The sequence below is a fragment of the Pestalotiopsis fici genome, assembly GCF_000516985.1.
Source record: "Pestalotiopsis fici W106-1 unplaced genomic scaffold PFICI_Scf_2, whole genome shotgun sequence".
Lineage (NCBI taxonomy): Eukaryota > Fungi > Ascomycota > Sordariomycetes > Amphisphaeriales > Sporocadaceae > Pestalotiopsis > Pestalotiopsis fici.
In genome coordinates this window covers 223,339-245,525 of record NW_006917092.1, presented here as the reverse complement: position 1 = coordinate 245,525, position 22,187 = coordinate 223,339, and the positions used below count along the sequence as shown (strand labels likewise).

The 22,187-nt window shown below is 50.0% G+C and overlaps 10 protein-coding genes across 10 annotated transcripts; 6 read left to right on the top strand and 4 right to left on the bottom strand.

Moving 5' to 3' along the window:
* Positions 1-904: 904 nt before the first annotated feature.
* Positions 905-2,374, top strand: PFICI_02204 (uncharacterized protein; the record flags this gene model as incomplete). Its single annotated transcript, XM_007830785.1, has 1 exon — positions 905-2,374. One exon carries the CDS (start codon positions 905-907, stop codon positions 2,372-2,374), a length of 1,470 nt encoding a protein of 489 aa, XP_007828976.1.
* A 1,210-nt stretch (positions 2,375-3,584) lies between these two features.
* Positions 3,585-4,136, top strand: PFICI_02203 (uncharacterized protein; the record flags this gene model as incomplete). Its single annotated transcript, XM_007830784.1, has 1 exon — positions 3,585-4,136. The coding sequence occupies one exon, from the start codon at positions 3,585-3,587 to the stop codon at positions 4,134-4,136; it is 552 nt and encodes a 183-aa protein (XP_007828975.1).
* Positions 4,137-4,307: 171 nt separating this feature from the next.
* PFICI_02202 (uncharacterized protein) lies at positions 4,308-5,555 on the bottom strand (the record flags this gene model as incomplete). The annotated part of the gene is made up of 5 exons (XM_007830783.1): positions 4,308-4,562; positions 4,612-5,081; positions 5,133-5,210; positions 5,276-5,481; positions 5,539-5,555. 5 exons carry the CDS (start codon positions 5,553-5,555, stop codon positions 4,308-4,310), a joined length of 1,026 nt encoding a protein of 341 aa, XP_007828974.1.
* Positions 5,556-6,267: 712 nt separating this feature from the next.
* Positions 6,268-7,161, bottom strand: PFICI_02201 (uncharacterized protein; the record flags this gene model as incomplete). The annotated part of the gene is made up of 1 exon (XM_007830782.1): positions 6,268-7,161. The coding sequence occupies one exon, from the start codon at positions 7,159-7,161 to the stop codon at positions 6,268-6,270; it is 894 nt and encodes a 297-aa protein (XP_007828973.1).
* Positions 7,162-7,776: 615 nt separating this feature from the next.
* On the bottom strand, positions 7,777-9,408 carry PFICI_02200 (uncharacterized protein; the record flags this gene model as incomplete). Its single annotated transcript, XM_007830781.1, has 3 exons — positions 7,777-8,957; positions 9,015-9,214; positions 9,281-9,408. 3 exons carry the CDS (start codon positions 9,406-9,408, stop codon positions 7,777-7,779), a joined length of 1,509 nt encoding a protein of 502 aa, XP_007828972.1.
* A 1,466-nt stretch (positions 9,409-10,874) lies between these two features.
* Positions 10,875-12,279, top strand: PFICI_02199 (uncharacterized protein; the record flags this gene model as incomplete). Its single annotated transcript, XM_007830780.1, has 6 exons — positions 10,875-10,968; positions 11,019-11,052; positions 11,113-11,450; positions 11,513-12,021; positions 12,077-12,153; positions 12,204-12,279. The coding sequence occupies 6 exons, from the start codon at positions 10,875-10,877 to the stop codon at positions 12,277-12,279; spliced, it is 1,128 nt and encodes a 375-aa protein (XP_007828971.1).
* A 1,034-nt stretch (positions 12,280-13,313) lies between these two features.
* Positions 13,314-14,272, top strand: PFICI_02198 (pectate lyase F; the record flags this gene model as incomplete). The annotated part of the gene is made up of 5 exons (XM_007830779.1): positions 13,314-13,521; positions 13,594-13,745; positions 13,799-13,897; positions 13,958-14,011; positions 14,072-14,272. 5 exons carry the CDS (start codon positions 13,314-13,316, stop codon positions 14,270-14,272), a joined length of 714 nt encoding a protein of 237 aa, XP_007828970.1.
* A 638-nt stretch (positions 14,273-14,910) lies between these two features.
* PFICI_02197 (uncharacterized protein) lies at positions 14,911-17,178 on the top strand (the record flags this gene model as incomplete). Its single annotated transcript, XM_007830778.1, has 3 exons — positions 14,911-15,151; positions 15,221-16,170; positions 16,237-17,178. 3 exons carry the CDS (start codon positions 14,911-14,913, stop codon positions 17,176-17,178), a joined length of 2,133 nt encoding a protein of 710 aa, XP_007828969.1.
* A 435-nt stretch (positions 17,179-17,613) lies between these two features.
* On the top strand, positions 17,614-20,362 carry PFICI_02196 (uncharacterized protein; the record flags this gene model as incomplete). Its single annotated transcript, XM_007830777.1, has 4 exons — positions 17,614-17,692; positions 17,752-18,149; positions 18,207-18,749; positions 18,959-20,362. 4 exons carry the CDS (start codon positions 17,614-17,616, stop codon positions 20,360-20,362), a joined length of 2,424 nt encoding a protein of 807 aa, XP_007828968.1.
* A 253-nt stretch (positions 20,363-20,615) lies between these two features.
* Positions 20,616-22,105, bottom strand: PFICI_02195 (uncharacterized protein; the record flags this gene model as incomplete). Its single annotated transcript, XM_007830776.1, has 2 exons — positions 20,616-21,295; positions 21,397-22,105. The coding sequence occupies 2 exons, from the start codon at positions 22,103-22,105 to the stop codon at positions 20,616-20,618; spliced, it is 1,389 nt and encodes a 462-aa protein (XP_007828967.1).
* Between the last annotated feature and the right edge of the window lie 82 nt (positions 22,106-22,187).

Sequence of the window (22,187 nt, the reverse complement as noted above, 5' to 3'; positions counted from 1 at the left end):
TTGTATAGTTGACTTTGAAACATGTCAAATACATGAAGGCTTCTAGAGTTTGCCTAGATGTCTTATCACGCTGGAAACAAATCCAAGAGGGCACTCAACCAAATTATGCTCAGCTCTTCAGTCCCTCTAGGTTATGGCGTCGCCATGCGACCGCAGGCACCATAATCGCCGTGCTCGAGTTCCACTATCAGTGCAATGTCCATTCGCTCACCACACAACAAAGTGAGCGCCCTGTTACCCGGACCCCCTTGGCATCTGATTAGCCCGTCTCATCCCGCGGTCTATGCAACTTCAGATGTAGCCGATCTACGGTAATAAAGCAGGGGAGTGCACACACACAATGGTTCTAGCCGTTGATATCCACCTTTGGAAAAAAGAAGAAACCTCTTGTGGAAGGTCGGGTTTATGACTAAACGAGAACAAAGCGGGATTAATAATAAGAATAGTAGTAAACAAGTCCGATCGAACGATGTGTTGCGCGCGGCCTTGGAGGGCTTTAGCTTTACCATAGTTCCACCAACCCGCCACTATCCATTAATATTAAACTAACTCACCTCACTCCCAATAAGTTTTTCTTCTCTGCCTTCTCTGTTCTCTCATTGCCATCACAGCAACCAACAAACGACCATCGAATCACACACGCACATGCTCACAACACAACAGAATTTTCGCACGGCTGAGGAGTATCGCAGAACAAGATCTGTATACTCCTTGCGTCAGGACTTCATTACTTGAACTCTTCCCAATTACCTAAATTTGCACTCTGAACAAACGACTCAAAAGCTCAATTGCATTCACAAACGCAATTATTCAAATCTCGCAACTCGACAATATTGTATAACTTCATCTGGACAAAATCAACAACAGACACCAGTGGAGAAACAACTATCTAGGCAACGCAGTTATGATTCCTCCCATCCCCATTCTTGCCGATTATGGAATCTCGCCAGAACATGGCTTCCTTCCGGATGTCCTGCCCTTGACGAGGCTCCCAGATCCATACTACAACAAGTGGGAGGCTGTCGCCGCCAACCTGCAGAGCTTGATTCTGAGCAAGCGTCTTCGAGGAGTCATTGACCGTCTTCCCGTCCTCTCAACCATCGGTCTGGAACATGATGCAGAATGGCGCAGAGCCTATATGCTCCTCACCTTTTTCGCGCACGGCTACATTTGGGGAGGTGACACTCCTCAGGAGCGCGTGCCGCCCAGTATCTCGGCCCCCTTGCTGAAGATTTGCGAACATCTCGAGGTTCCCCCCGTGTCTACCTATGCAGCTTCTGTTCTCTGGAATTTCAAGCCGCTCTTCGTGGACGAGAACATTGATGACCTCGACAACCTTGCCACCCTGACCACCTTTACTGGCTCCCTTGATGAGTCCTGGTTCTACCTGGTCTCTGTAGCCATTGAGGCTCGGGGTGGTCCCATCATCCCACTCATGCTCGAAGCCGTTGCCGCCGCGCGCAAGGGCGATGCTGCAACTGTGACACGTTGCTTGCAAGGCTTTGCTGAGCGTCTTGATGACCTGGGAGAATTGCTCCACCGCATGCATGAAATGTGCGACCCTAGCTTCTTCTATCGTCGCATCCGCACATTTCTGGCTGGCAGTAAGAACATGGCCGAAGCCGGACTGCCCAATGGTGTCATTTGGGACGATGGCACCGGCAAATCCGACTATGTCCAGTACTCTGGCCCCAGCAACGCGCAGAGCTCTCTCATCCAGTTTTTCGACATCATCCTGGGCATTGAGCATCGCCCAACGGGTGAAAAGGCCGACGCGCCCGAATCCGACCGTGAAGGACGGATGCGAGGTCCCACCCACAACTTTATCCAGGACATGCGCCGCTACATGCCTGGACCCCACGCTCGTTTCTTGAACGACATTAGCTCTGTCGCCAACATTCGCCAATTCGTCGAGTCTCGTGCCCAGACTGATCGTCCTCTTGCTCTGGCTTACGATGCGTGTCTAGCTATGCTCCGCTCTTTCCGCGACATCCACATTGCCATTGTCACTCGCTACATCATCCTCCCGTCCCGGGAGAACCGAGCCCGCAGCCGCAGCCGTAGCCCCGAGGTTGTTAGAAGCCGCCAAAATCTCGCGACTGCGTCCAAGAACGCCGCTCACAAAAAGGTCAAGGGAACTGGAGGCACCGCCCTGATTCCCTTCCTGAAGCAGGCGCGTGACGAGACCAGCGAGCCCGCCGTCGAGAAGTGGACACAGAAGTACATGAATCGCGCCACTCGTTCCACTGGCCAGAACGACTTCTTCCTTGGTAAGGCCTCAGAGGAAGAGGTGGTGGACGAGCCGGTTGTTGAGCATGGTTTGGCCGGCACATGGAACATTGATGACGACGTTGGTGGTATTTGTCTGTACTAGAGCGTTTGCTGGAAACGTATCAAGTCAAGTGCATTGCATGACCTCTAGTTTGCTATAGTCAATTGCAATGACCCAAGCCGACATGGCTGCTCCCGTACGAAATTTCTCTTTTTGAGGCTGTCTTGAATGCTTGCTCCATGTTATGCTTGGTCAATTGAGCAAACCAAACACCTTTTGTGTCACCTACCGAGGTGTCTACGGGGCGACCCCATGGATCTCTGTGCCTGGCAACAGAATTGTTTGTCATTTTCATGTTTGAAGCCTTGCCTCGCGAGTACTAGTCAACATAATCCGCAACTAGCTTACAGAAACAATTTCTTGCTTCCATTCATCATGCAAATGTGCCGCCACCGCAACCTCATCTACAACGAAATCGGTGCTCTTTCTCTCTCTTTCAATCGCCCACAAACGGACGAGGTAATGTGCGCTCCAGGAAAACCTTTACTTGGCCATTGTCATTGAAGTGAATTTTATTCTAACCCACACAAGAGGTAAAGCAAGTACTTGATATCACGACCGGAGATCATGGAACACGATGGCGCCATCGTCCTAGCCTTTGTCATTACGATTCTCGCGGCTATTCTCTGCACCTTTATTATCTGGAGAGTGTCAAGGCGATGTATGTCGATAATGTCTCATCAAAGCGACCACAATGTCCGCCAATCATCAAGGAGAAGGACAGGAGGAAACCGTAATACTACTGCACATACTGTCTAGGGCTGGAACAGAGCGGATGGCCACGCAATACGTGAGTAGTTACAATTTGGGTGTCTACAGTTCGTACGCAATTGGAACGGAATACAAGATCTTGCATGTCACGGAATCTGTCACTCAGACTATGGTGAAGGTGTGGATGTGTTGCCATATCACCTAAAACAAGTCACATTTGTGAAGCTACTTCAGACTTTTGTTTAGAACCACTATGGCAACAGTCAGGTCTAGAGGAGTTGATTTTGATTGATGTGTCGCAACTAAATGTTTGCGGCAGATCTCGGGTGTCATTTGCTGAATTTGTTGCTTCGGAGTATCCATTTACTCGAGCTGTAAAACTCACGCAAGCAACAATCAACTCGCCAACGTTGCGTTGTGACTCATCCGATGATCAGGTTTCACTGCCAGTAATAACACATCTTCAGGCCAGAAAAGCGGTGTACGTTGTTGTGCCCCAAGATCCCATCCCAGTAATACATCGTCTTTTGACCCCAGTGCCATGGCCACTCAAGCTTCATCCGCTCTCTCACCTCCCACCTTCAACGCCTCTGCCCTCAAGCTAGGGTCAACAAGTACTTCTACGCATATCTTCAATCTCTCGCGACCGTCAGTCACACTACCTGGGTTGCATTTCCACAGTAGTCTGACACCAGCCACTTCCGCTTCGACGTCAACGACTGCCACGAATGTACGAGTTGATCTAGCTATTGCACCATTTCAGGCCAATGACGACACTTCCGTACCTGACATACTCCAAGAGGCAGCACATGGTGCGATAAAAGAACAACAAGATCCAGACGACCATGGACGCGTCGACCCCAAAAGCGGATTGAATAACTGCGAGATCGCCGGGATAGTCATTGGCTGTATCCTTATTTTCATCCTATTGGTATACTTGGGGATAAAATTCCTCATCATGTGGGAGATCAAGGAGTATGCCAAATGGGAAAGAGAAAATGTGACGATTCGAGATATTCGAAGGTGGCTTAATCAAGACGACCCGGTACCTGCCAGATTTCAGCAGCAAATGAAGACCCATTTCTCGGTCTGAGCTGAGACGGGAATAGTGAAGATAATCTGGTTTATCAGCTGTGTTGCAGAAAGAACCCGGAAATAGTGGTCGAGACAAGACGACCGCGGTCAGAAACTATCGTAGGAGTACTGGAGATCCACAATGTTCATTGATATTCGGTATTATCCTTAGTTAGATACAGATAAAGACCTAATTTTGTCGTCTCTTCGCTTCAATGGCAACTGTGTTTGGAATGTCCGCCTCCAACGATTCCTCGCGGGGAGTCCATCCAAGGTGCTCTCTGGCCCGGCGAGCCTTGGATCTGGCATTGGTACCATAGATGACGGATCCATGTGGCAGCACAGTATCAATGTCCGGCTTGTGTAGCTCTTCGACTGTGTCTTTGGTGTTGAAACCCTGTTCAACGGCAGTACGCGCAACCTTTTCTGATATTTCTCCAAATGACTAAAAGAATCAGCTTACAGTGCAAAGGAATTATTGACCAGAGACTCACAATTTCACCCACGCCTGTCAAGTACAGTCCATCTTTGTTCCATAGCTTGAAGTCGCTTTTGGGCTTTGAAGTTGCATCAACCAAGGCGCCAAAGAGCCTTCCCAAGTCTCGGATGTGGACATTGCCCCATTTGTTCAGACCTGGGCCAACTCGTACGCCGTGTCCTCTTTCCAGAGTCACTCGTGCGAGTTCTGGAATCTGGATGCTGCGCTGGTTGGTAACACCCTCTCCAACGCCATAGATGATGGGTGGAAAGACGAGGGCCGTCTCAATTGATGGTTCCTGTGAGCCAACATATAGAATGTAGTTGTCGACTGCACGCGTCTTGTGGTCACGAAGCAATTTGATAAACTTGGAAGCATCTTCAATATCGTCAAAAACATCTGAAGAGCCAGATCCAGGACTAAAGGAAGGAGAGGCCAATTCTGCAGCGGCCAGGGCACTGGCTCCAGAGACCTGGATCCAGTATGCTGTCGTTCGTCAGTACCCGTCTTGAATTGAAAAGTGTGCATTCCCATTACCAGGTTCTGATGCTTGTCTCTTTTTCAGTCCGCGGTGAATTGATTGGACGCTCTTCAAGTGGCCTGCAGAAGCGAGATCTATTGTGCAAAGTTAGTAGCAATTCATCGTGTACTACGAAGAGGTGAAAATAAGGTGACTATACGCAGTACTATTGATGCCTTGGAAGCCTCTCGCTCCAGCAGGTCGTCATCGTCAAGGTCACCAATGACAACATTCACCTTCTTGAACTTGTCCCTAATGAGTTTGGCCTTGTGCTCATCTCGAAGAAGCAAAGTGATGGGTTGGTCAGGCGAGTTTTGAATAATTTCGTTCAAAACCTGGCCACCGATATAGCCTGATGCACCTGTTCTAAAGCAAATAGTTAGCGACCGTGTAGCGCATCGTGGTGCCCTACCCCAGACCTACAGGAATATTGAACCCATTTTCTGTGGTTGATGGCCGAATAACAAATCTGAAAGCTTGAAGGTTGAAATGCAGAAAGCCAGCCAAAGAATATATTTCCAAAACATTATTAATCACAACGTATGACGAAGAGGTTCAGTTCGAGAGACGAAGAACAATGACGGAATCTCTCTCGTCTTCTGCGATTACCCCACTAAAAGACGCAAGTAAATGATGGCAGGTGGGCTTTGGAGGGGCAGGTAACCACTAATCACTAAACCCGGCTCGCGGAAACCTTCCTGCTTTTGCGTGCTCGTATGATATGATATGCAGCACTGCTCATGTTTATTGGTGAGAAGACTTGATTTACGAATAGAATGATGTTACAATAGAATGGTATTACTAATTGTGAGAAATGTGCATCTCATTCCCAAGTAACAATTGCAGTCTGTATGCATGCATCATACATATGTATCTTGCATTCGGTCTCCGGAGCTCGCATCATAAAGTACAAGCAGCAAATTCTTATGGCAGTACATATACGGTATCCATATAGAGCAGCTGAACCCTGCTACCCTAATGAGAGCTAAGGTCATCAAAGTACAGTGTAGTCGCAATACAGGGCATCTGTTGGGACGTAATACACCCGACGGGATCGCAGTCCATAGCGAAAATGCATCTATGAATATCTGTCATTTTACAGACTACAATTGTTTTGCATAAAGAATTTGTATTGATTATATTCCATTAAAACTAAGCCAGCTCAACGCCAGCAGCCTTGAGTAGTGAGGCGATTTCGTTCTTTGGCGCATCTCCCAGCAATGCAAAGGGCTTCCTCGGCCCACCCGTCTTCCATCCGCGCAGTTCCATGCCCGTCTTGACCGCCGACGCGTAGTTGTGAGACTCGAGAAAGTTGCAAATGGGCCAAATCTTCTTCCACAGTTCGCGGCCCCGTTTCAAATCACCATTGACGGCCACGGCGTCCCACAGCTGAATCGACAGCTCTGGGATGATGTTTGTGGCTCCCCAGACACCGCCCTTGGCGCCTGCCGCCAGTCCGTAAAATGTCAGGGTGTCCCAACCGTTGAAGGCTGTAATCTTGTGCTCGTGGCCGAATAATAGTTCTGTAAAGGCAGGGCCGTTGCCTGATGTGTCCTTGAGGTACTTGACGCCAACGTCGGCCAACGACGCAATCTCCTCCGGCTTGAGCGTAACGCCGCTGGCCGAGGGGATATTGTAATACATGATATCGATACCACTGGCGTCGTGAATCTCCTTCATGAACTCTCGCAGCTGATCCAAGTTGGGAGCGTCATAGAAAGGGGGAACAACCATGAGAGCAGCAGCTCCGGCTTGAGAAGCATGCTTGGCGAGGTCAATGGTCTTGGTAGTCGACAAGTCGCCGATGCCAGCAATTACTGGAACCCGGCCCGCGGCAGACTTGATCACCTGCTCCAATGTCTTTTTGCGTTCTTCTGTCGTAAGTGCCGGGAACTCGCCAGTGCTGCCTCCAGGAACCAAACCGTGCACACCCGCGTCAATCATTCGGTTGACGTGTGCATCAATGGCTGCGTAGTCTACGCTGCCATCGGCGGCGTATGGGGTGATCAGGGCCACCATGATGCCCTTGAGTTCTTGCGACGCCATTTTTAATTCTGTTCTGGAGATGCAATTATTATGTGAGTTGCTTGGTGATTTCGAGAAACGAACAAATATAGAAGAAGAAGAAATGATGGATGATCATGATCTGGAATTCTATCAACGCTTTGTCTATATACCTTTGAATCTATACATACTGCATCCATCGTATTTGGCCCCTCCGGCACCATCCCCGGAGTGCTGGCCTATACTAACCGGAGCTTCGCGGGATCGGCGCCTATCGGTGGGGCTGCTTGCCTTTTCCGAAGAAGGCAGGCTTGCGCGCATGTATGAATCGCAACCGTTATGGAAGACAGCTGCATCGAGGTCTGTCATAAAATAGCGAGATGGAGTTACAGCTGATCATATCTAGTGATCTACACATTGGTCATGTGGCGATGCCCCCTCCCAGTGGTCATTCATGTCTAGCATCAGTGCTACAGTGATCAACTCTGATTTCATCACGTAACTTGAAATCCACGCTTCTAGCACCAGTCGGAATGATAGGTAGGCAGCTTTACTAGCGACTGAATGAGACATGCTCTCATTGCCACGGAAAACATCTAGTCAAAGAAATGCACAGTTGTCTGTAATTAATTTATTGGAGCATTATGCTATCTTGATCTACAGCTTGTTTCCCATGTTGATGTGAATGGCCTTGACCTGCGTGTATGCCTCAAGTCCTGCCTCACCAAGCTCGCGGCCAATACCGCTTTGCTTTACGCCTCCAAAGGGAATTCGAGGATCACAGTCCTGACTGCTGTTGACCCAGACCATTCCAGATTCGATCTCGGCAGCCACACGGTGCGCACGCTCCAAGTCAGTCGTGAACACTGCAGCACCCAGACCATATGTCGTGTCGTTGGCGAGCGTAATGGCCTCGTCCTCTGACTTGAAGCGGCCAATCACGACAACGGGACCAAAGATTTCCTCCTGGAAGACGCGCATGGATGGTTTCACTTCGGTGAAGACGGTCGGAGAAATGTAGAAACCCTTGCCCGACTCGCCCACCTTTGCCGGCTCACCTCCAGTGGCAATGATCGCTCCTTCGGACTTGCCAATGTTGATATAGTCGAGAATTCTCTCATACTGGACCTTGGATACTTGAGGACCTTGGTAGGTGTCCTTGGCCCATTGGTCTCCAACTTTGCTAACCGTCTTGACCGTGTCTACAAATCTCTTGAGAAACTCATCGTAAACACTGTCCTCAACCAGGATGCGCGATGTAGCTGTACAGATCTGGCCTTGGTTCGACATGATGCCCAGGTGAGACCACTTCACTGCTTGCTCCAAATCGGCATCACCGAACACGAGCAGGGGAGACTTTCCACCAGTCTCTAGGGTAATGTTTTTGAGAGTCTTGGCAGCCAGGCCCATAATCTGGGTAGCCGTTGCAGTTGAACCAGTAAAGGCGACCTTGTCAACCAGAGGGTGTTGCACCATGGCAGCACCCGTCTCCTTGCCAAGTCCGTTGACAATATTGACAACTCCAGGCGGGAAACCTGCCTCCTTGATGAGTTGGCCGAGCACCAGAATACTCAAAGGAGTCTGCTCTGCAGCCTTGATAACGACCGTGTTTCCACAGGCCAGAGCAGGTCCAAGTTTCCATGTAGCCATGGAGAGAGGGTAGTTCCAGGGAATGATCTGTGCCACGACACCAATGGGCTGACGGAGGGTATAGGCAAACTTTTGCTTGGTCGTGCTAATGGTTTGTCCAAATACCTTGTCAGCCCAGCCCGAGTAGTATCGAAATACGCCCACAGCTTCTGTGAGATCAGTCTCGAGAGCCTCGGTGTACGATTTGCCTTGACCTCATTTTAGCGTTCATGATCTCGCTCTGGAATGACCATCAAGTGACCCACCATTGTCCCAAGCATCTATCGTTGCGAGGAGCTCCTTCTTTTCTTCCAAGAGATCTGCTAATTTTGCCAACAGGCTGCCTCTGTCCGATGCAGGCAGATCCTTCCATGACGGATGTCTCAATGCTGCGTGTGCGGTCTTGACGGCCTTATCAACATCATCAGAGTCAGCTGCATGGACTGAAGCGATGACTGCCTCGGTGCTATATTGCGACAATCAGCAATCAGGCTCCTTGATGCCACGAAATCCCAAGACTACAGATGCTTACGCTGGGTCGATTGATTCAATCGTCTTGCCGCTTGAGGATGCGACAAACTCATTGCCAATGAACAGACCCGTAGGTTGCGTCCAGGCAACACCGTTGGGGGCTTTGAGCTCTACTGACAGGTTCGACATCGTGAGGAGTTTTACAGGAAGTGTGATGTTTAGTGAAATAGAAAGAGCGCAACCTTGGCATCTACAACATGCATTTCAAGATCCCGAGTATACCAAGTAGATGGACAGGAGGAGGGGTCAATTGTGATAAGATAAGAACATCCACGATCCGTATCTCCCTAGCTAGTGTGAGGGAGGCAATGACGAGATTGTACTGCTATTCTGTACACGGTACACTGTCCATCGAGTGGATGTCTTGTCTTGCTCCCGATATAGGTCATTTCGTTCACTACTTGCTCATCCTCGTTGGTCGCTTTGACTGGCGAGCGGAAACCTTCTCCATCCAGGGTCGGCTATGATTGCTTGAATCGTACCTAGCCTGCCCCGATAAGTCGGCTCCATAGCCCATTATACACCTCCTCAAGGATTATAAACGTTAGATTGGTACAAAGCTCCACCTACAAACCCTCTGATCTGTTAGGTATCTATCCCTACTATGGATGCTGTTTGTGTACGGGTTGTGGAAGCTTCCAGCACTGGTCATAGAAGTAACCAGAAAACTGGCTTCGTTTTCGTGGTAAAATTCCGATGGGAGGTGCTGGGCCATTGCGTGGGGCAAGTAACGATCTAACGTTTATAATCCTTGAGGAGGTGTAGTCACCGGGGTGAACCGCTATCTGCTCGGTAGCGTTGAGCTTGACGAGAGTCTATTAGGTATCCGTTATTCTTAGCGACTAGCTCTCCACCTTCTATAGCCCTCCCGAAAACCGGGGTTCTCCTCTTGCTACATGATCCAAGGTCCCATGACTGACTCTCAGCTGTCATGACCAAAAGATATCCCGGAATCCCGAGGTATAATCGATTTCAACGAGTCTTTGGCAAGTAATGGACACTGGACGGTTGTGCTCATGCTTGAGCTTGATTAGTAGTGCGAGCTTGCGTGTAAGCCATCTCCACTTACCGGTTGGGTCGTTCCAAGCAAGACGCCTCCGTCCAGCTCCGTACATACATTTCAGAGCAAGAAAACAAGAGCATTTGAACTGGGTTTTCAATCCTGTGCATTTGGATACTATTCCAAAGATAGATCACAGACGTAAAGTATAGCCAGCTCATGGCAATTCATGGTGAGCATGTTTTGTGGAGTGCTAAAATCCCCGCGTCTAGCGGCAGGCCGATCCAGCGCTGCCAGAGCTTCTAATCTGGGTTGCAAGTGGGCGATTGTAAAGAATGGCAAGCTACCGCGGTGTATGGGTCGATCACTTGGTTGGTTATGCAACTGCCCCAAGCACACAGATATCTGGCGATACTATCATGAAGTTTATGGAACAAGAATGAAAGCCTCTACAAATATTACTAGAAGTTGTCTCGTGTCGCGACACAATCTTGCAAAACAACACTATCCTGTTGATCTAATTAGCTTCTGAAACCCATTATTGCTGAATGTCCATTTTGTTGACTTGCTGTCACTATTCTTACACAAAATAACCATGGCCAACCGCGGCGTCACCTGGGACCCTTTGGTTCACACGATCGCAGACCTTCAGGAGCAAGGGAGCAAGAAAATGCCCAAGATGTACAGAGGTTGGTAATTAATTCTCAATACGCAAGATGCAACTAATTTGGCAACATAGACTACTTTAATGAGGGCGCTATGGATTTGGTCACGTATGTCCCTGATCTTTATTCCTGTGTGCATGCCCTTGGCTGATCAGAAGTGACACATAGACTTCGAGATAACGAAGCCGCGTACAATCGTTACAAGATTAGGCCGCGCATTCTAGTAAACGTTGACAACATTGACTTGTCTGGCGAGATTTTCGGCATCAAAACAGCTCTACCGCTTGGATTCAGTCCCGCTGCCATGCACAAGTTGGCGCACCCAGAAGGAGAGCTAGCAACATCCCGCGCAGCCGCCAGCACCGGCATTTGCATGGCCTTGTCATCTTACGCCACGGAATCTATCGAAAACGTTGCTGCACAGGGCAAAGGTAACCCATATGTTATGCAGCTTTGCGTTTTGAGGGACCGTGCAAGTACTCTTCACATCTTGAAGAGTGCAGAGCGTGAGTAATTGTAGACCCAGGTATCACTTGGCAGACGAGGCCTGCTGACATGCCGACAATAGGTGCTGGATGCAAAGCCATATTCTTGTCTGTCGACACACCACTGCTAGGCAGACGCTTAAATGAGTATCGCAACAATTTTTCCCTTCCAGAAGATATGGAATGGCCAAACCTGCAATCTAGTGGCAGGGATGAGCTTTCAGGGAGAGAAAACACAGACGCCGCGAGCAAGCACGATTTTGACCCGTCACTTGACTGGAACACTGCTATACCCTGGCTACGTCAGCACACAAAGCTGCAGCTCTGGCTCAAGGGAGTATATACATCCGAGGACGTCAACCTTGCCGTAAAGTACGGTCTCGATGGGGTGATCGTATCCAACCATGGAGGCCGCCAGCTTGATGGAGTCCCGGCCACATTGGACGCTTTGCGAGAGTGTGCCATTGCTGCGAAAGGCAGGATTCCTGTCGCTGTAGACGGTGGTATCCGACGCGGAACCGACATCTTCAAGGCTCTTGCCATGGGAGCTTCACATTGCTTTGTTGGGCGGATACCAATCTGGGGATTGGCTGTAAGTTGCTTTTGTCTACAATCCGTGACCATCACAATCTCTGATTACAGACTAGTACAACGGACAAGAGGGAGTTGAGCTGGCGCTCAAGATACTCATGTATGAGTTCAAGATTGCCATGGCATTGGCTGGGTAAGTTGTAATGTTACTTCTCGCAGATGTTTTAATGCTAATTACCACAGCTGTCGAACTACAAAGGACATTACATATAGCCATCTTGCCTACCTTGATTCGAATGGATTCCTGGCGAAGCTCTAGGCATGACTTTCACACAATAGCTAGTCTTTGGGTCCTAAAATCTGATAGCGATCATAGTTTCAATCTCATCACAAAGTTTTGTTTTCCAGCATAAACGTGCAAATCACACATCCCAATAGATAACAACTGCATGTTGGATGACTGGAACTCTTGGTATACAATCAGCGACATCGTTCTCGTACTAAATTACAAGGCTCGTTTATAGTCCAGTTTGAATTAAATTAATCCCGTCCCATGCATCATAAATCATGCTCCCCCAAAACCTGTCGGGAATAATCAAGCTTGCAGTGAAGACGTAGTCCCTTGCAGCTTGGCGGCTCGGCGTCTGGGCGTCTTATACTATTGTGGGACAGGGAGCTTTCACGGTCCGTAACGAAAATGTGCACAAGCGCATTTTCCTATCGCAACTCAACATGGCAGGAGATTTTTGCGGAGAAATCCCCGACCACTCACGGTAGATTTTCTATTCTCCGGCATGATTATGTAGCATTTGCTGAACGCCACTTACAGGTGGAAAATCAGCATTTGGGTCCTTACCTTGTTCTTCAATACCGCCAAGGCCCTACAGATATTGTCATGAGGCTCGCCGGAGATAACGGCCCCTGCTGCGTGGTAATGAAGGACTTAAGCGCGCCAGTGATCAAAAAACATACCCCCATCTGAACGACCCCTATTTGCTGTATACCAGCTACGATAAGAGACCACAGTACAGCTATGGGACTAATGATGTTCAAAGACAACTATCACATTGATCGCGATTACATATCCCAGTATGAAGGCAACAAGCACAATGCCATACTTCTTGGCAACCACAACCTTGCACGGATGAAAAGATGGTTCCTGGAACTGGCGACATTGTCCAAACCCACGAATCATGTGAAACTGTTACGACCGAAGTAAACATGACCATGCGGTTGTTGTTATGGTTGTAGTCAGAAATGACAACATCTATAAGTGCCGCTGTTGGGTGCACGAAAGGAAACAAGCAAATGCAAAGTCCTTTTCATTGACAAGCAGGACAAGCAGCTTCGAAAATGTTGATGTTAACTTCAAAACTATCGGTGCTCGCTGCCATTCTATCCCCAGCATTTGCATGCTTGGGGTATGAAGGCGGAGTTCCGACTCCCACGGCCACATACAGCAACTCAGCAGTCATTGAGATCGGGGCAGGTGAAACCTTTGATGCTGGTTGGGCTAAATACGACAGAGGCTCGGGCGCGTGCACTGAGCAAGCTGAGGGCGGTAAGTTCTTCTTGATCAAGTCGAGCCAAGTCACATAGAGGGGGCATGTGTATGGACTAACTTGTCTTCAAGGTGATTCCGATGCTGTATTCCTTTTGAGATCCGGTGCCACGCTCAAGAATGTCATCATTGGGGCGAACCAGGCCGAAGGCGTTCACTGCGACGGTCCATGCACGCTCGAGTTTGTCTGGTTTGAGGATGTTTGCGAGGATGCCATAACTATTGTAAGTAGGCAAGATCCATTTTTGGACAAGAGCTCAAGGCTAACGACCAATAGAAAAATGACGAGGCCGGCGAAGAGACCTGGATCATTGGCGGCGGTGCATACTACGCATCTGATAAGATCGTGCAACACAATGGTTGTGGAACAGTCAACGTAAGGAGAAGCTACTCGTCGTCCACAAATATGTTCATGGTAGCTGACAAAAGATTTCAGATCATCAATTTCTACGCCTATGACTATGGAAAGGTGTATCGTTCGTGTGGAAACGTAAGTCTTCATTCCCATAATCATTTGAATCCTTTTGCCTAACTTGCGGATCCGCTATAGTGCGACAGTCAGTGCCAGCGCAACGTCTACGTCGAGGGAACAACTGCCTATAACGGGGGAGCCGTCGTCGGTATCAATTCCAACTATGGCGACACGGCAACCTTGGTCAACGTCTGTACTGATTATGCGCACCCTTGCGTCATGTATATCGGCAACGATGATGGAGACGAGCCAACTCAATCAGGTTACTGCTCTGGTTGATATGAACATTGATTTAAATCGTGCAAGTCCTTTGTGGCTCGCAGCTTTATGGTGCAAAGCTATCGGCTGGACTGGTCACAATGTTTCTATTCTGCAAGCAAGTATATTTACTGCTGTTATTTGAGAATCTATTTCAGATAGGCGCAGGTAGTATCGAAAATGGTGTCAATGAAGCACTCGGGTAGTTAGTTCATGGCCCTTTTAGTAGCTTACAAGAGGTATATACATCGAATTTGATGGCATCAGCCGCCAAGCTTCAGGAAAGCAATAGACGGTCGTGGCAATGGTCTTGATCCAAGAGTCATGAATTGACATTGCTTTTGACAAACACTACAATTGCATGCATCTATTATTCCTTCAAATATGGCAAGCATAATTGGCTTATCGAACCAGTGATCGACAGGCTGGCCTTGGCAATGACCGCGGAAACCTGCCTCGAGTCGAAATTCTGGGCTAGGTTGGACTCCACTCACACCGTTTCTCCATCAATCTTGACCCCGGCCGCAGTCGGGGCCGTGCAAGTATACAAACCTTCTATTGTGCTGCTAAACAGGGAAAGTCAACGCACTTCAGCCAGAAAGCCAGCCCAGTATCGAACATGGACCTGTGTGCAATTGAGTTGCTCTGGGTCTGGTACAATGGCATCATCTCAAACCAGTGCCGCCGAACGTACTCGGAGCTTCACCGGATGTCGGACGTGCCGCAACAGACACGCAAAGTGTGATGAGGGTCAACCAAAGTGTGGTAACTGCCAGCGACTTGGCCTCGAGTGCGAGGGATACGTTCCGAAACTTTGCTGGTTGAATGATGATCCAGTTAACAAAGATGAGCACCGGGCCGCCCACCGTGGCTCACTGTATAGGTTCCCACTCTCTTCCGGTACGTGCTTCCGGCTCATGTTCAATTTTGCTGTCATGTGCAACAAGTTTTCCTGACTTGGCCCATTAGAATCAGAACGACGGCTCATGACCGCCAAGCTCGTAGAGAGTGTAGGCAAACAAAATTCTACCAAACTCCTCGCAGATCTCGACGAAGCTTGTGAAAAAGCCGTTTCTCATAATGGGAAATGCAGCGTCAACCTTTTCAAGGGCCCGTTTGGCGTCTTTCCGGCAGTGGAGTCAAAGCCGGCGTCGTCACCGTCCACGGCTACACAAACTCATCCCGCAGACCAGCCATCGGAGGCTCCGGGCCCCGTCTTTGATTTCGATGAAGACGACGCCTTAGTTGAGAATATCCACCGAGATGTTGATATTGGTCTGATCGACCCGTTTGATCATGACATGCTCTTCAATTCTACCGACAGGAACTTTAATTTTGATCTGCTCGACCCGGCACTGCTGGACGTATCTCCATCCGTCAAGCTACCAGACGGTCATCTCTCTGCATTGGTCGAATCTGATATTCTACCGCAGGAATCCATGGACTTGACATTCAGTCCCCGGCCTCTGACCCAGCTGGGGTCACCTCCTCCACCATCGTTGTTTATAAGTCCAGGATACAGCAATGCCAACGGCGTTGCTATACCAGAACATGCTCAGCCTTTGCTATGCTATTATAAACAATGCATAGATCATACTGGTAAAGCGTTCAAACCGAGGCGTCGATCGCCAGGGGAACTACTTTTCCTGCCTTGCGCCCTCGAGACATTTGCAGAATTGTCATTATGGAACACCACCTCGAGCGCCCGCTCGGCTCTTTTGTATGCCGTGCTTGCCAATAGTGCGTTTCAAGCAGATCGCGCCGCGCTTTGCCAAACCAAATGGCGTGATATCGCCGTTAGACATCAAGCGCAGGCGGGTAGGCATCTGCGTGATGCCTTGCTCCGAGAGACAACTGGCCCTAGCCAGGTCGCGTACAAGGATCTTTTGATGGCGATTCTTGCCGTCGCCATGATCTCAGTTAGTATCTGTTGCCCGTGCACCCGATCTTACCGCAGAGTGTTTATACTGACTTGTGGAATCTAGTTATTCAATGGAGCCCATACGTTCCGCTCGTATCTCCTCGACGCCGAAAAGCTGATTCGACTTCGAGGATTGATAGAGCAAAAGTCTACGCCGATACGGTTGCTTCACCACATGTATACACATTTGCGGATAATTACAGAAAGCTTCTCCACGGAATTTGCCATCGACTTTGGCCATGATGATAACGACAGCAACAAGACCGCCGTCTCTCAAGCCAGGGCATTTCGCACGGCAGAGAATGCTCTCAACATTGGCCTCGACCCGGCTTTTGTAAAGACGGGCGATGACGGTTACAATGATATCCACTTGGACGTGCAGGGCCGATGGAGCAAGACCATGTATCCGTCCATTTACAATATCCCCGAGTCACTCATGACTATGCTGTCACAGACGATATCCTTTGCCAATGAAAAGGCTCGACTGGAAACCATTGCAGCCACTAACCCAGCCGTCTCTGCATCGCTTACAGATCACGCCAAGACACTGGAGGGCGTCATTTGGTCCTGGGAGTTGCCAGAGATACAAGCTGGATCACTGTCCCGCGCATCAATTGGGCTAGACGACGAAGACAATAACGCGCACCTTGAGAGCCAGCACTCGCGGTCCATGATCTTGGCCATTCACCAAGCCCTGCTCATCTACTTTTACCGGCGTGTCTACAATATGAACGCCATGCTTCTACAAGACCGCGTACGTCAGACCCTCGACTATCTGGAGCCGTGTCTGACCCTGGAGTGGTGGATCGAGGATCAGGACTTTGCCACGAGTCTGGCCTGGTCCGTCTTTATCGCCGCGTGCGAAGCCGTCTTGCCCGTTCTCCGGCAGCGCGCGCTCGATATCCTCACGACGATTGATAACCGGGGCATCTTCTTTACTTCGGCTCCGCCCACGGAGGTGGTTACGGCAATATGGCAGCGGCGGGAAGTTTTGAAAGCTACATGAAGCTTAGATGGGCTAGCAAATCCTAATGAATTTTACGTCCCCGATTGGGTTCTCATGCGGGCATCGTTAGTGGCAAGAAGAGTTTACACCTACCTAGATAGATGTACATCTGTATTTTGCCGAATCGTTACCCAAGTAGCCGGGCTCGCTTCCGACGCGCGGGTACCACGGATCCCCTGTTTGGTCAATTTGGACTCGTCTGTTTGGAGAGGGGGGATTATCTCCGCATTTGTCTTCGGATGCCTGCCGAGTAACGGGTTGCTATACCCGACCAATGGGCAGATATGAATTCAAATCAGGTAAAGTCCATGGAGTTGAAATCTAGTCTGGTACCTCAGGCGACGGAAAATATGTCTTTATATTGCTCGGTTTCTCCACCTCGATCAGTGGTTCCCATAGCGTCATCAAAATATCAGGAAGAGACATCGATACAAGATGACTGCCAATAGTGACATGATTCCTCAGTTGATCGACCTCTTGAAGACTACGCGTGGAGTGAAGAGGGAGATTACTAGTAAGCCACATATTGTCTGTCATGCTATCTATATCAGAAAACTACTGACGGAATCATAGACAATGAAACGAACCCTCTCGAGGCAATTCGACTTGTTTCGGATGGCATCAATGATGGCCATCCACGCGAGTCTGGAGCCTTGCAAGCTGTTCTAGCCATAGCCCAGAACTCGCCTGATTATGGGGGTCTCGGTCTCACTCTAGGGAGTGAGGTCTCGGAAAAGGACCGCAATGAGCTCATCTTTCTGTGCTCGGCATGGCTAGAGGCGCTGAATTCTGCTGATCGAGCTAGGCGCATCCGAGCGCCCATCTCAACCAGGCCGCCAGGTCGTCGTCCAATGAACGTGACTGAGAAGATCTTTGCCATGCACGATGTGGACAGCAAGGGATGGGTAGAACCGGGAACTGTAATCAGAGTCGCGGTCGACTGGATCATGGCCAGTGAGCTCAGTTGGCATGTAAGGTTCCCTCCCTATTATCCGTCATACTGCCATTATGCTGACATTGGTATTGAGGGCATGATATCAGTCTACAACCGGCTCGGAGACCCGGGAATATTCCGAAACGACCGGTTCTGGATTGCGGGCGACCACGTCGTGGACCCTCGCAACTACGAGACGGATTTATCAAAAAAGCTCATTGCACAGACGGACAAGGCACGACGCTCCTTCAAGATGACCGAGTTTCAGGGTCATAACTACACCATTATGCACACAGAGTTCTTCCGGGAGCGAACGCAGCCAGGACAACTGATTATAGGCAGCGACAGCCACACCTGCAGCAGCGGCGCCAACGGATGCCTTGCCATAGGTATGGGAGCCGCCGACGTGACCATGGCACTCGTCACGGGCGAGACGTGGTTCAAGATACCCGAGGTTGTCGAGATCCGCTTCGTGGGAAAACCACCGCGGGGAGTCGGTGGCAAGGACGTTATACTATATGTCCTGCAGCAGCTCAAGCGAAACACGGTAGCTGCCGAGCGTGTAGTTGAATATACCGGCCCGGGACTGGACTACCTTGGACCGGACGCGAGGTTTGCTGTTGCGAACATGACGACTGTAAGCTGTCCTCTTATTTGGCAAGCGCCCTGGTATAATAGGTTTGGTACGCTGAGCCCCAAAAATTGGAGTACACTTTCACTTTAACGGCTGAAGTCTCTGCATCCAGATAATGTTGGGCGGTTATGACTTGCTTTCTTTTCTTCCAAGAAAAAGTATAAGTTTTAGAAGATTCGACGTTCGTGAGCTAATTCTATGTTTATCATTAGGAGTTTGGAGGCATCACGGGCATCTTTGTCCCCGACCACGTCACTGGCGAGTTCATCAATCAGCGCAAGCTGAAAAGGTATAAAGATGACAGCCACTACTTCAAGGCCGATGAGGGATGCCAGTACGCCGAGTCACATATCATTGACTTGAGTAAGGCAGAACCCTTTGTAGCCAAGTATCCAAATCCTGATGATGTCGTGCCCGTCAGCGAGATGAAGACCACCGATTTAGACGGCTGTTTCATCGGCGCTTGTACGACGGCCGAGGAGGACATCATCATGGGTGCTCTTGTGCTACAAGAAGGACTCAAGGCTGGAAAAGTGCCCGTGGCCAAAGGCAAGCGAAGGGTAACTCCGGGAAGCCGCCCAATCACCGACATGCTCAAGAGAACCGGCCTCTACGAGGTTTATGAGAGGGCTGGATTTGAAATTGGCGCTCCTGGGTGCAGTTACTGCGTAGGAATTGCCGCAGACGTTGCCCAGGACGGCGAAATGTGGCTTAGCAGTCAGAATCGAAACTTCAAGAATCGCATGGGGCGAGGTTCGATCGGCAATCTTGCTTCAGCTGCCACTGTGGCGGCCTCCTCCTTTGACATGAAGATAACCTCACCCAACGAACTCGTCTCCAAGATCACTGATGAACAGTGGGAGAGAGTCAAGGGAAAGGGATCCCTTTCTTCCACCGTACCAAGTATCCGGCCACAGTGGGTTGAGCCGCCGGAAGCTGCAAAGGAAGCAGACGCAGGCAAGGAGGAGTCCACTGATACCAGCAAAGAGCCTGCAAGGAATATTTCAGACGCGGATACCGAAGAGGCAAGGATGGAAAACGTTCAATCAAAAGTGTACCGCCTTGGAGACTTTATCGACACAGATGCTTTGGCTCCGGCGCAGTTTCTCGTGACGGCCAAGGATGACGAAGAGTTTGGGTCGCACTGCCTCGAGTACACTCACCCGGACTTTCGTCAAAGGGTCAAAGAGGGATCCAAAATTGTCGTAGCTGGCAAAGCATTTGGCTGTGGCTCATCTAGGATGGAAGCTGTACAGGCGCTTCTCGGCGTTGGCGTTCAGTGTGTCATTGCCAGATCCTTTGCTTTCATATATGCACGGAACCAGCCCAGTCTCGGCCTGTTGGGGATCACGATTACAGATGAAGCATTCTATGATGCTGCCCAGGATGGAGCAGAGATGGAGATTGACTTGGCCAACAACGTCGCCAAAGTCGGGGATAAAGACTTTCCGTTTGAGCTGAGCCAAATGGAGAAGAGCCTGACGAGCCTGGGAGGCGTAGCACCGGCTTTCAGCAAGTTCGGAAAGCACATCTTTGATGCTTTGACGGGAGGAACGCGCAGTGCTAAGAGGAGTCTCAAGGATCATAGCACGGCTGCCGCGCCGCTTTCGTGGTGAGCAACCGAGAACAGAACAGGCCTTGCCAACTTGTAGATATTCATACGTTCGTTACATTATGGATATTGCATGACCCATTGCTGTTTTATGTACCTGAGCACTATCATCCCGCTCTCGGCACTTCTCTGATGAAGAGACAAATCATCATCTGCTCGGATACTCAAGATGTATCCTTGGGTTTCTTGGGTATCGATATGTTCCAATGCTTGATAGCCAACGCCTTAAATCAAAGTCTTGTACAAATTGATTCTTGTCAACCGGCTTGACCTCCAGTACTACCGGTACTTGCGGGCCTAGGAGGAGGAGCGGGCAAGCTGCCGTCACGTTCCATTGCCACTCCACCGATGATGCCCATCCCTGGATGATCCGGGTCGCTGTCTTCTCCTTCGCTGTCCTCGCTATGCTGACTGTCACCGCTACCCAAGCCGGCCAATGCTTGTTCAGCAGTCTTTCGTTCCACCTCTTTCAACCTCTCCTTTTCGACAGGGTCGACAATATCGTCATCGTCGCTCCATGCATTCTCGTCGTTGTCGTCAACCTCGGGCATGGCCAGCCGCTTCCAGAACCGTATCTCCTGCTTTTTGGCCTTCTCCTCAACACGTCGATCCATACGCGCCTCGTTCTCGTCGTACTTTTTGCGGAATTCGCGTAGCATCTTGTTCGCGCGACCAGCGTGATCCTGCATTTCCCATATTTGTTCACGTAATCTAGAGTTCTCGGCGCGGGCCTCAGCCAATTGAGAACGGTACGATCGATGCCATGCGCTGACGTCTGCGGTGTGTTTTGCCTTGTAGGCGTGGAATTGGTTGAGAAGGTTGGAAAGTACGCGGGCATAAGCCGTCACGAGAGCAAAGTTGGCGTCGCGACTGTTCTTTGCGCGGTCTAGCGATTCGGTCAGGGCAGAGATGAGAGTTTCGATATTATCTTCTTGTCCTGCACGTATAGGTTAGCAAAACTGGATTCGCCCAACAGGGGTAAAAGCATGGCCACATGTTGCAAGGCCAAAGCTCATGGGAATTCATGATAGAACATACCATAGATCTCATCGGCAGCTTCTCCTAGCACCTCATCGTTCCCCAGCGCCCGCTCGCGTGCCCGGTTTCGTACCCTGCCGATTCCACTGACAATCTCCTCCGTCTGCCGTCTGTTTTCTGCCAATTGTCTTGACAGCTCTTCAACCAAAGTGTAAATTACGTTGAGTTCAGCTTGGTGGCCAGCGGGCGTAGGGCCAACGGCCATGGCAGCACCAGCATTGACACCGGGGGCCTGCATGGCGGCGCCAGTACCGTTGATACCGTTCATTGGGCTACCGAGATATAGCAGGTTTTGCAATTGGATATGCTGGTGTTGTGCCTGGACTGCGCGTGCGGTGGCAGCAGCAGCTTGTGCTTCAGCAGCAGCAGAAGCAGCTTGCTGTCCCGATTCGGTATGTCGCGATGGTAAGCGATCCCTGCTCTTAGCGCGAACAGGGAGGTTGAGGTGTGAGGACGGAACGGACGACGGCTGCCGTTGTCGTTGTTGTTCCTGGAGCGATAAAGAAGCAGGCGTCTCGGGGGTTTGTAGCTGTGTATTGAGAGAAGGTTCGTTGGAGGATGTAGACCTGGGTGATGTTGTACTGGAGGCAGAGTCCAGTAACGCTTCTTCGTTGTCTTCTGTTTGTGGTTGTGGTGGCTGTAACTGGGCCTGGGTCTGGGCTTCTAGAGTTTGTGCCTGAGCTTGGGCTTGTGGATCGCGTAGGTTCATTGTTGTCTGTCTCAACGACTTGAAAGTCGTTTGTCGCTGCTGGTCGGAGGAACCCGCAAAAACTGGCCGGTGCGCTGGGCGA